Source organism: Manduca sexta, chromosome 27, assembly GCF_014839805.1.
Source record: "Manduca sexta isolate Smith_Timp_Sample1 chromosome 27, JHU_Msex_v1.0, whole genome shotgun sequence".
Classification (NCBI taxonomy): domain Eukaryota; kingdom Metazoa; phylum Arthropoda; class Insecta; order Lepidoptera; family Sphingidae; genus Manduca; species Manduca sexta.
In genome coordinates, this window is record NC_051141.1 from 6598306 (window position 1) to 6611392 (window position 13087).

Here is a 13087-nt window from a genome sequence, read left to right on the forward strand (position 1 = left end):
TTCTACTCTATAATGATGACAAAAAGACATGTATACCATCTTTACGTTATTAGAAAATAACAAAAGCATAAAATAATATAAAGAAAATAAAAGTGAAAATGCGTCCTAACGGTGTGAAAAGTGAACGTTCCCAAGTTACTGTGAACACTTGATTCAGCCAATCAAATATACCCACCCTCCGGCATTCGCCCGCCCCTCTTCTCTTTATAAAGCGAACGGCGGCTGGATAAGGGCGCAGTGTGTTCTTGGCTGCACTAACGCATCTTGGAATATCATCCCATCTTCCCGAAATCAGTCAATCAATCACATAAGCCGTTTCATACATTTGGTTCCTCGAAAACCACAATTTTTAAGATTGAATTCAGTCTTCAACTTTTCAGACACAATGAGTGGTTCCGGTAAAGGTCTTCTCGGACTTTGGTTATATCGAAATGGATCCGATTGGCAAGTAAAGAATGATTCGCCCCATCATCCCAAACTTGGGGAGTTGGCCGCAGCGCGCCAACAGGCTCAAACTCATGTTGAGAGCGAGAGGATTTCAATGGTATTTACATTGAAGAACCAAGTTGGTGGATTAGTTCGGGCTCTCACTGTATTCCAAGATTTGGGTATCAATGTTCTGCATATTGAATCGCGGAAATCTATGACTGAAGTAGCTTCTGTAAGTTCGAAGTTAGATGACTTTATTTTTTTACATAATATTAAATTTTTAAGTCAATATTATGTCCTGACAGTGGTTACCTTTAGTCATTTTAAAATATTCCATAATTTGACCAGTCCGACATCCTCGTGGACGTCGAATGTGACCCCCAACGAATGGAACAACTGAAGAGAATGCTCAAGCGCGAAGTCCAGGATTTTGAAGTGGTCCCGCCGCAGGTGCAAGACGAGTTTCCACCTCCAACACCACTTTCGGCTGCTGCTAGTTTCGGTACGTAAACTATACTTTGCATGCCATATTGAAAAGAAAAGTCAGTTAAAACTAATTGCTTTAAGAACCGACTGCTTCCATTTATCGAAGAAAGACAAAATTACTTTAATGGGCCAAAATATATTATGTGTTAAAAGAATTGCTTAGAACATTACTGTTAATAATATATACTTCTAAATATGTAATATCTACTATCATTTCATAAGTAAAAAATATTCAGACCGGGCTAACAACAAATAATAACTGTTGTCCTTAGAGAAAGCTCTATGGAAATGAAGTCCGTCATGCTTTGGCGCATTCTATCATGTACACAGCTACTAACTGGATACTCAAAATATGTGTTATGGATTGTGATTAGACGTAAAACAGTATAAAAACACCGTAAGGACCTAATAGTTGGTTATAACGTCAATTACCAGTTACATGAGAGATAACTGAAAAATCAATAAACTTGCAATAGCAAGAAATTAAAATCATTACTTGCTTACACAAGTCTCAACAATAAAATAACTTTTAAAAGGAAGGAAAGTTCTGCGTAGAGCAATTAAAAATTACGTTGGTCCCGACAAAATCATATATAATTTTTACCGAAATGTAACTTCTTCACTTTTATAAAAGAATTATTAATTCTTTCTTTTACTTTTAAACTTCTGAAGTGAAATCGTCGCTTACTTTGTATTTTATTGACACAAGTAATAAGAAAACTTTATCGGTATGCAAAGATTTGTAGGCATTTCATTTAAAATGTTTTAGTGAAATTTCCTTATTCTAGCTGAAGAGAATTACGTATTGATAATATTTTTCCACGCAATTGCATTTGATATAGTTGCTTTGGTGTAGCGTGTTTTAATTAATTAGCGTCGAAGCAACGCGCTATGATATTAATGTATTTTAAAGTCTATTAAGGACCAATTAATTTTTACGACCCATTTACTTTAATCAGTGCTCTCAGTGGAGAGCACAATACAAGCATCTCATGAGGCATAGTTAATTATAAATCATAGGAAATTATAGAAAATTTAGGAAAAAAATATACGGACACTATTTCTCCACTGAAAGTAGTGACTTCCAGTGACGAAGGGGATTAAACAGAATGTTAGAGCTCCTAAGTAATACACATCTGGCGATGTTTCCTTTCATTAACTTCCTATAAAAAAAATTTGGACTACAAACTTTTTAACCGACTTCAAAAAATATATTATTTACTATATAAACATTTTTAAGGATGCGGTTTTCACAAAAAACTAACGTTCCGATTTGGATGGAGTGCTCATTAGTTAATTAAACATTTTTTAGAGAAGCATTAACTTTTATATAACAGATTCAGATCTCATAAAGATCTTTATGATTATTCTTTAATAACCATTAGTGCATTCCAAAAAGTACTGATAAAGTAATAACTAAAATTGTATTAATACATCGAAATAAAACTAATTTTCGGTTTCTAACGCGGTTTTTTTACATTATGATTTTCTTTCGACTTTTCGACGACTGAAGACTTTGCAGACTTCATGCTCACAGGTTGGACTCGATCTACGACTCAGGCTTCAGAAATTCCTATATGAATTTCATGAACTATGAAAATACTAATATCATAAGTGTAATCGCTTGACTTCGCGCAAGAATATTGTTTGTCGTTCACTTAAAGATTCTACTACAATACCGTTTTGTTATGGAGAACATTTCCCTTACACCCTGTATATCTGTCTCTCTCTTCCTTTATTCGCTTTTTCTGTATAACCGTTTTATCATAATAATGTAAAAGTTTGTGAAGATGTTTGTTAGAAGTAAAGGCATAACTTTGTATGGCTTTAGATGTATGTAACTTGGCCGACAGATTAATCAAGTTCAACAATCATAATTTTAGTTTACAACTTATCCAGAAAAATACAAATATCGGTTTTCGCATCGTAAACTTCTACTTGCATATTGTAAATGTTTTACTATTGGTTTTACGTTTGGTTATAGAGAGTGGTTCCCATACAACCATCTACTTTCATAGGAAAAAATATTACATGTTATTGTTATTATAACAAAGTGAACCGAAGTGTTTACACTTAATTCCGAAGTCTACGATAAACAACTTAACAACGGTTATTTAATTAAGATATCATAAGATTCAAAGACGCATTACAATTGAAGAACTAACAGTAAGGATCGCATATTACAACTCAACTCACATCTCATTAACAACGGACAAAGGAATATCCGTCTCAAATTCATACAGCATATAGCAAACATATTTTCTATTTCCGAATTCAATTTTATTTCCGTAGACTTCGGCGAGATGCCGTGGTTCCCTCGTAAGATATCGGACTTGGACCGTGCTCAAAACGTTTTGATGTACGGATCGGAACTGGACGCCGATCATCCTGGCTTCAAAGATCCGATTTATCGCAAACGACGAGAGCAATTTGCCGTTATCGCCAACAACTACAAATAGTGAGTTTTTACTAGTTTGTTTCACGGTTGATTTTTCAATCATCAGATAAATTTTTAAGTAAATAAAAAATAAACGTTTTAAAAAAAGGAGCAGTCGTAAATAAAATTTTATAGCAAATATTTAACCAGGTTACACTAAAATTGAACATAAATTTAAATTTTTATCTGACGATTAAAAATCGGCCCACAACAAACATTTTTTGTGTTTGACTATTTAGTGTTTTAGATGAATTAATTTAATTAACATAGTATTAATTTTCTTATTCAGAATAGAGCGAAGACAAGTAGGAATAGTAAAACACGAATACTTTCGTTAATCACTATTATTGTACAAGTAATTACTTAATACGATTATTACATTTATGAAATCTTCGGACAGTGACAGTCACAGTTTATATATTTAACAATGTGTAGGTCGGTCAAAAACAAAGCCAAATATGAAAAGGATATTTAAATAAAAAATTAAGTTAGTATCAGGATTCCAGAGCGAAGACCTTCGTCATTAACAAGCAAAACATTTTTGTATTAAATTAAAATGTAATTAATAATGCTTCTTAAAAAAGGTTCTCTGACTTTGCATTTACAAAAGGTATTTACACGAGTTTACTTTGGTACCCACCCTTAAATAATGACCCCTTTTTGGTGCAAGCTTTATAAGCTAATTGAAGGCTTCAATATCAATGAATTTTTAATAAATTATTGGACTTTGAAGTTTTTTATATCTTGCTAGATAATTCGTCGTATACCCTTAACTCCTTGGGCCGGGATTACCCTGGACACTGCTCGAACATCTTGATTTATTTTCTTCTTCTTAATTTTATTTTATTTCATATATACTTGGTAGTGATATTTCTTCTTACATGTATTTTTTCTATATGTCTTCCATATTATTTTTTTTTCATCTTAAATCTTCATTTTTCGTTCTTCCTATGTATTTTCTTCCTTGAATAGTTTCATATTTCAATCTTCATTTAATTTATATTTATTTCTTGATGATGTCTATTTTTAGTGTTCATTATCTTCTTTATCTTATTGTTATTTTTTACCTTCTTCCATCTTCATTAAAGTATAGTTTTAATATTTAATTTAATTTCACTGCACGTCACGCGACTGGCAGGGTAGCCATGTAATGGAAGGATGGATATATATTATGTTGAGACGTGTCGATTGTTTCAGGTTCTTTATTGGACTGCTATCCTTATACTAACTTAATACTATATATTATATAGCTTATGTACTTAGTAAACACACTACAAAGTTTTTTTTTTATATCTTACACTACACTAGTATTACGACTATAAAAGAAAATATATTATTATGCAATAAAATTCCTCGAAGGATTTTTCTTACAAATTAAAAGTGGCGTATATATTAAAGCACATGGAAATATTAAAATACACCATTAAAGAAAACTGAATTATTACAATATCCTTATACGTTGTTTTGCTTCATTTTACATTATGTTTGGTGACTAAGATTTCCAGAGGCCCACCCAGACCTCTTTCGTTTATAATTCATATTATTTTCCTTTGAGACCCAAAGATAACCCATAATGCGTTGCAGCTCTACAACTACTCTTGGTTAGTATAGAATAAAAAATACATAGCATATAGCTTGTTTTATATAGTTTGCGGTCTACACAAAAGTATGAAAAAATATCTCAGCTGTGCAATTAAACCAAGCTTAGTTTTCTGTACAATCCGCATTGTTCTTTCATAATTATGGAAGATCACGACCGATGAATATCACACCCAAGGTAAACTACTTGTACGTTTTGACAGAAAAAGTTAAAGAGAAGAATATGAAATCTAATGTTCTTTGCATTGTTATATGTTCGGAAATTATATTGCGGAATTTCGAAATTTTAGGCACTGTTAATATGCAATTTTTTAAGATCACTTTGTCGCATTTTAAATAGTTGCCTAGTTTTAATACCTATTTGGTAATCATAAGATTTAAATTTGACTGTATTGTTTTAGTGGCCAGCCAATACCTAAAGTCCAATACACGGAATCTGAGATTAAAACATGGTAAGTTTTGAGTTGTTTTAGAAATACATTTCGATTGAACATAAAAGCAGGTTATGCGAAATAAAACGAGTGGGCATCAGCGAAATCTTTATAAAAGTCTATTTCCCCTGAAAATATTGCTTTTGCGAACGAGCGCACTGAACGTTACTCAATCAGCGACAATTATGCGGATTTTTGAATAAGTCTATTTTTAGTCATATTTTATTTCAAAAAATGTCATAGTAACATATTTTTCAACACAGGGAAATTTTTGCCAATTATGTTATTGAATAAAATATCTATATGTTTTCAGAGCCTTACCTTCCAAATAAATGATATTAATTAGTGTTTAACTAACCACTGTTTAATCACTTCTCTAATTCAAAACACAGGACTGACAACCTTATTAATTACTGATTAACGTTGTTTATTAATATCATTTGTTGCTTCCTTCATCAATCATTTGATATCGATCCGATGGCGATTATATCAATTTAATGACTTAAAAGTTCCGCATAATATTTGACCTACAGGGGAGTCGTGTTCCACGAACTCCACGTGTTATACCAGAAGCATGCTTGCCCCGAATACTTAGAAAACTGGCCCCAGCTTGTAAAATACTGCGGCTATAGGGAAGACAACCTACCTCAGGTAATAATGTAATTGTTTGATTATCCTCTCTAATTTTACGTAGACTAGTAAACTTAATTGTAGATAATCTATACCTACTAATTTACTCTAATGACTTTTCGACCAGATAAAAGTTATAATAATACTCTGATTATAATAGGTAAGCAGTTTTATGTATCAAGCGGTATTTTTTTTTTAATAACTTTATGTAACGATGGAAAAATCTGTTCTCAAACAACCTGTAGAAAATTTTATAACGGAGTTTACAAACTGTTATCTTTACAGACAATTCTGTTTATGTTATTCGTATCGACGAACTCATGCCTGATGAAAATAATATCTGATTTATTTCAACCTCTGCATAAGTTCTCTTTTAAAACAGAGCATGATTACTTAAAACCGCGATAGTTATCATTTATGCACCTGTCTTGTGTATCTATGCACCACCCTTAGGTTGACTGGAATGCCTACGGCATTAAGTCCACCTGTGTTCAATTGACTTGTATATATCTATTTATTTTATTTTCAAATGATTGCCTAAAAAATACTTAAATATGAATAGATAAAGTAAAGGGTATTAACTGGTGATAGGCCTGCGGAGGTACCACCGCAATGTCTATATCTGTCGCCAAGCAGCAGTGTGTAATTACTGTTGTGTTCCGGTTTAAAGGAAATTGTAGCTAGTGTAACTACTGGACATAATAAGACATAACATCACCCGTCTCAGGATGGCAACCGCAGTAGAATACCAAACAATACTTTGTAATTCGAGGTGTCAGATGATGTTTCTACTGTTTATGGGCGATCATATCGGTTACTATCATTCAAATGGCAAACTCGCCCCGTCATTCAAAGCAATAAAAAATTCAAACCTCTAAAACGTGCATATCTTAATAGTATGATAGAAGATAATATATAACAGGTTAAAATGTGTATACCTAAAATGCAGATAGCTATGCTAACGAAATATACTGCGCTAAATACGAATCGAATACGAATAATAATAAGTATGATTACGGACAATCCCTATTTTTAAAAAATATATAATCATCTATTAAGGATTTCAAACGTCTCGCAAAACGTTGCAATTTATGGCGGTCATATTTAACATAACCATTGAAATTTATACGAGTTTTACGATCATACGGCCGAGCCTCTTGGCGTTCTGCCAACAGTTGCAAAAAATGGTCAGACAACTTATGGAATTAAGATAATTTACAGCTGGAAGATGTCAGTGTTTTCTTGAAGCGTAAGACAGGATTCCAACTGAGACCTGTCGCTGGCTATCTGTCACCGAGGGACTTTTTGTCGGGCCTCGCCTTCAGAGTGTTTCATTGCACCCAATACATACGGCATCCATTCAATCCCTTCTACACTCCTGAACCGTAAGTACAAAGTTTTAATTGTATATATCCGGGCCCTTTGTTTTGTTTGTTTTATTTATAACTGTTTTATAATAATGTAAAAGTTTGTGAAGATGTTTGTTAGAAGTATCTAAAGGTAGAACCTAGTATTTACTATATTTTAACTTACTACCTATTAATAATGCTGTGCCTACATATTAAAGGTACCAAACAAAGTGCAACCATTGTTTTTTAATAGTACTTAAGGCATATTATGTTGTTTGTATTCAATAATGTAGATCAAATAAATAAAAAATAACGTAGTATAGATCTGGATGACATTTGGCCGACAGTTTCATCAAATTTGGAATAACAAGCATAATTATAGGTTACAACTTCAGTCTCTTCTTCTATCAGAAGACAGGTTTCGTATCGTATTAACTTACAAAGGCACGGCCCGGTAGCTAAATCGATTTAGAAAAACAGATAAACCTTCTAAATTACGCAGAATTAAAACCCTTAATTTATTTAAAATGTTACATATATTTGTCAATGAAACCACTATTAAATGCAGGGATTGCTGCCACGAACTTCTTGGACATATGCCCCTACTTGCCAATGCAAGTTTTGCGCAGTTCTCTCAAGAACTTGGCTTGGCATCGTTGGGGGCTTCAGACGAAGACATCGATAAATTAGCTACGGTACGTAATCCAAGTGTTTCCAAAGATTGTTCTCGAAGGTGTATTCATGTTCGAAGGAACAGATTATCAAAGTTAGACACTGTTCTAAACACAGTATAAACTTGCAACTACAAAGTGAAGCCTCTTATGCTAGAACAGTAATTGTTTCCCTCAGTTGACGGAGTTTGATACTAATTTACACGACACGCGTGGGATGCACACTATACGTGTATTCAATCTCACCTACTGAACTTACTGTAAGTATACATATATGTAGGCATGTAGATCCTGATTGCATAGACCTCACCGTCTATAAACAAAGTTAGCAATCTCTGTAGAGCACAATACATGATGAATAGAGGAAATATTTCCTCCCTCCTAAATTGGCGCATTGTGTGCTCCAATAATAAATTTCACTGTATAATCATTAACTGTGCTATCAGAATACGTAAGTATATTACATCAATTCGTTACGTTTGATCAAATTCTTATTACACTCTTAGGACATCATTTAAATGTTAGTGTAAATACATCATAACCTAATGTATTCCTGCATCTTTTATTTCAGCTATATTTCTTTACGGTAGAGTTTGGCCTGTGCCGCCAACCTGATGGGTCATTCAGGGTATACGGAGCTGGTCTACTGTCTTCTATAGCTGAATTGCAGCATGCACTTACCACTCCGGAGAAGATCAAGCGCTTCGATCCCGATGTCACGGTCAATGAGAAATGTCTAATCACATCCTATCAGAACGCTTATTACTACACTGACTCGTTTGAAGAAGCCAAGGAGAAAATGAGGTGCGTGCCAAGAAATAACACTTTATCATCATAGTTTTTACGTCAATTGAATAGTATATTACACGAATGCTGGATTTAAATACCTGAAGGATAGATATTAAACCTCAAGCAGAAATGGTTTTGTGAACATGGAACAGGCCTAATTTCTGGTTGGCATTTTTGATTATTTCACGTTACATTTACCTATACATTCATTATTAATTTTAAGCCGCTTTATTGAAGAATGAATTGTAGTTAAAGAAATGGCATAGCTTCTGAAATAAGAATTGTTAGTCTTTTAACAAGCTTTGGGTTATTCTACTTAAAAAAAAAATACAAAAGCGTTAAAATTGAAATGTTTAACTTCAGTCACAAAAGGATATCTACCGCGAATATTAACTTTTATTACTAGACATATCCTTATTTATTATAATTATCTGACGACTACCCGTCCAAAGGTTTGTAATACCTTAGTAGATATATTACGCTATTCTATTCACTAAATAATGGCTTCGAAAAAGTATAACCGTTATCTTTACCTTAGTTAATGTAATAAATCAAATTCATAAGATTATTGCCCACTATTTATCATTTGTATAATATACTTTGATATTAATTGCTAATACAACTCTAACGCTGGCAAACAAATTGTAGACGTAAGTCATTTATATACATTAGAAGCAGAGATAAAATGGATTGACTTTCTAGCGCAAATATATGCTGGGGTTCGCCGAAGAAAGGTTGAAGATTTTAATAAAATGGCCGTCCGAATGGATTCAGGAATTGAACGTACCTACTGAATGCAAATAAAATGTGTATCAACTAGATATATTGAATCCTAAGTAGCTTGTGAACCCAAAGAGAATTACAATTAGACAACATAGGAATATACCAAACAATATATCGCGCTGATAACTTTAAACATGTTTAAAATTTGTTGCGAAGCGTATTTTCAGGAAATTGATTTTCAAGTTGTTGCATTTACTTCGACTCGGTCAATTCAAGAACTAATATTATAGTTTTGACGTCAATTAAATAAAGAGCACTGCGAAGTGTTATAAATTTCTGTCTTATTAAATAATATATAGAAGTACATTGATTTACAACTGTAATTAATGAGTTTTGTGGCCATATATATTTTGATATCCCGGTAAACATCATGAACAGATAAAATAAATAGTGGATACGATGATAGATGTAATAATGGAAGATAATTACATTTGATTTCAATACCGTATATTAATTACAGCATTTTTAAAATTTAATGACATAAATGAGTGGTTATCGCCAGTAAAGTCATTGAGTACCAGCAACATGCAGTAATAACAAGAATATAACTACACAATCTGTTTCCAGGGCATTTGCGGAGAGCATTCAGCGGCCATTCGGAGTCCGATACAACCCCTACACTCAGAGTGTTGAAGTCCTTAGCAACGCGCAGAAAATTACCGCCTTAGTGTCAGAGTTGAGGGGCGACATCTGCATTGTCTCCTCTGCCCTCAAGAAGATCTCGGCCCAAGATTCCACTGTTGATGTTGAGACGATTGCCAATATGCTGCACACTGGTTTTCAGGTGAGAGTAAAAAGAAATTCATATCGTATGAAAAATGTAATAGCACACTTAAATTTTCGGATAAACTGAAAGTATTATAAATGTACACGTGAGGTATTTTTAAATTGAAAAATACTGAAAGTGAAACATTGCACTCAGCCGTTTAGCTGAAAAATACTAAAATGTAAAGTTAAACCGTGTGTGACGAATTGGCACCGCTTTCACGTTTTCATTATAGATATATAACGGCAAAATATCTGTGGTGACGGTTTTATTTGAAGTTGGAATATTGACATAAAATATTTTTTGCATAATCTGAATTACTTGCCGTATCGTTTACGTCAATGTTATCAAAAAACAAGCTTTTAAAACACCTCCCTACTTAGTGAGGTTGGCAGTCGTGTTTACATAACCATGTCATGACATGTAGGTACACTGTTTATATTATTACAATCCGCAAAGCTTTGATCGTTTGATCAAACGTTCTATTTAACATATTTATAAATGTAAAACATAAATTGTGAGATAGCGTAGTTTAAAGCGGATAATGCGAACAAATTTAAGCTCTCAAAAAATTGGGCCAACGAACGCGCCGTGACGTATCTACAATCATCGATTAGAGCGCTATATGTATCAACACGTGCTTTCGATTTAATTTGTTAGGCATTCGAGTGTGAAAATAGAAACTCTAAATATTTATAAAATAGTGTTGAAAGTTGCGATAAAATTACGTCGTTTGACTGGTTAAGTTTGTTCTGTCACCATAAGTAAGTATTTAGAGAACTAAAGTAATATAACAGGTTTGGAATAATTAGTGCTACCGGTCAGCCGAAATTATCAAAGCAATGTTAAACATTGTATATTTTGTAAATTGGCACAGAGTATTAAACACAAATTTGTTTTCGTCTACGAACACCATAGCCATTACAAAATGAAAGCTAACTTGCAGAACTGTGCAGTTACGTACTGAATTTAAAATTATTGCGGGCAAATCAAAGCAAACAGTGAGTGCCAAGCACGCCTTGTACTGAAACTCGGGTTCAGTGTAACGGATAAATTCGACTTTAACGCGTTTACAATTTTTTTCTAGTATATAATATTAATATGCCGAGTAAAAAACACATTATGAAATCATTAGACTCTGTCAGATCTATTTATTCTGTAGTAAATGAATAGCAGTGAGCCTCTACGCAAGAATACAAGTACCACTCGGTACCACAGCGCGCCAAGTGTTTTTAAGACCAAAGCTATTGTGGTTTATAACGTATTTATATTATCACAATCGGGGATACTGACACAAATATTCAATTTAATAACGCTTTTGATTTAATCAAATGTATGTCATTTATAATTTTAAATTACGTTGAATATATATTATTAACATTTATAGTAAACAAATTTCCAACAATTAAATATTCAACCCGTGCCCTGAAAGCCACTTTATATTTCACACATGTTCCTTCCTTTAATGAAATTATGGAAAGGTTTTTAACTGATTAATATTGTTTGATCGGTAGTAAATACAAAATTATTCGTAAGTAATTAATTCGCGATTTTGTATAAAATTTAAATTTAGTAGTATGCAATGACACTGCGTTTAGTAATTTCCTGTCTTTCGAAAAGCTGACTTAATATTTAAGGAATGTTAAACATGTATAATAAGTTTCTGAGTACCTCATCACCAGAATTAAATTTAACTGGTATTAACATTCATTGGAAGGAGATAGTTTATTTTTGCGCTTGGAACACTAACAGACATTATATTATTTTAGGTCCATGAGAGAAGTCCGCAGAGCGCGTCTGGCGGTAGCACACCCAATTCGGAACGTGGGGCGTCGCCCAGACCTGAACCATCTAGATCGGATAATGAAGCACCTAAGAGCTATTCTACCAACTAAAATTACCATGTGTTAAATCATTCGTTCTGTCTTTTTAAGTACTCGAATCATGGGCTCATAATATATTGGTCTAATGTAATCATTTGTTCTAAATTATTCGGTAGTTTAAGAGATTCCAGTATTATATTATATAACTATTATCATAAATAAAAATATGATTAAGAATTGTATTATCAACTTATATAATGTATGTTTGCTAAATGCATTTACTGTTAGAATGTATAAAGTTTACGCAACATTTGTTGTGTGTATATTTTGATGTAAACAAAAGTGTTATCAACATTTAGTTTAGTGTACTGTTTGAAGTATCGTAAATTATGTATCTTGAATAAAATTTAATATTTAGCGAATTCCAGATATTTCACTTTGTTCAATGTACTGTCTACACTTTCCTTGTCATTCATAATTCATAAACGCATGCCAGTTTTAATGAAGTTTCATTTTTGAGCGAAACTGGAAAATGGTTTACAAAAAAAGTTCTAAAGGATTTATTCATAATTAAAAACAGCTGTGAAAATTATTTTGGCACTGTTACGTTTGTTATTCATAAATAAGATGGTGTTTGAATTAGCCAGCTCTTCATATTGAATCGATAAGGATGTTGTTATAGTGTGTCTTATTCTTATAGCACGCTGTCTCGGTGATCTATCTATCAGATCTCGGTGCTATAATACCTAAGACCCAACTCTTTTGATCTATCAAAAGAGTTAATTTCTAATCACATAATAATACTTGATCTAAAAACATTTCGTTTCATTGTTATATCCATTTTAATAGTTATACTTGAGAATATTACAACAAAATCATTCGATTTAAAGGATT

The 13087-nt window shown here is 32.8% G+C and overlaps 1 protein-coding gene across 1 annotated transcript; it reads left to right on the forward strand.

The window, feature by feature from the left end:
* The first annotated feature begins 385 nt into the window (after nt 1–385).
* LOC115446095 (tryptophan 5-hydroxylase 1) lies at nt 386–12376 on the forward strand. The gene is made up of 10 exons (XM_030172657.2): nt 386–661; nt 778–931; nt 3208–3373; nt 5353–5403; nt 5916–6033; nt 7234–7397; nt 7930–8056; nt 8604–8836; nt 10172–10388; nt 12140–12376. Exons 1-10 carry the CDS (start codon nt 386–388, stop codon nt 12263–12265), a joined length of 1632 nt encoding a protein of 543 aa, XP_030028517.1. The 3' UTR covers nt 12266–12376.
* Nucleotides 12377–13087: the final 711 nt, after the last annotated feature.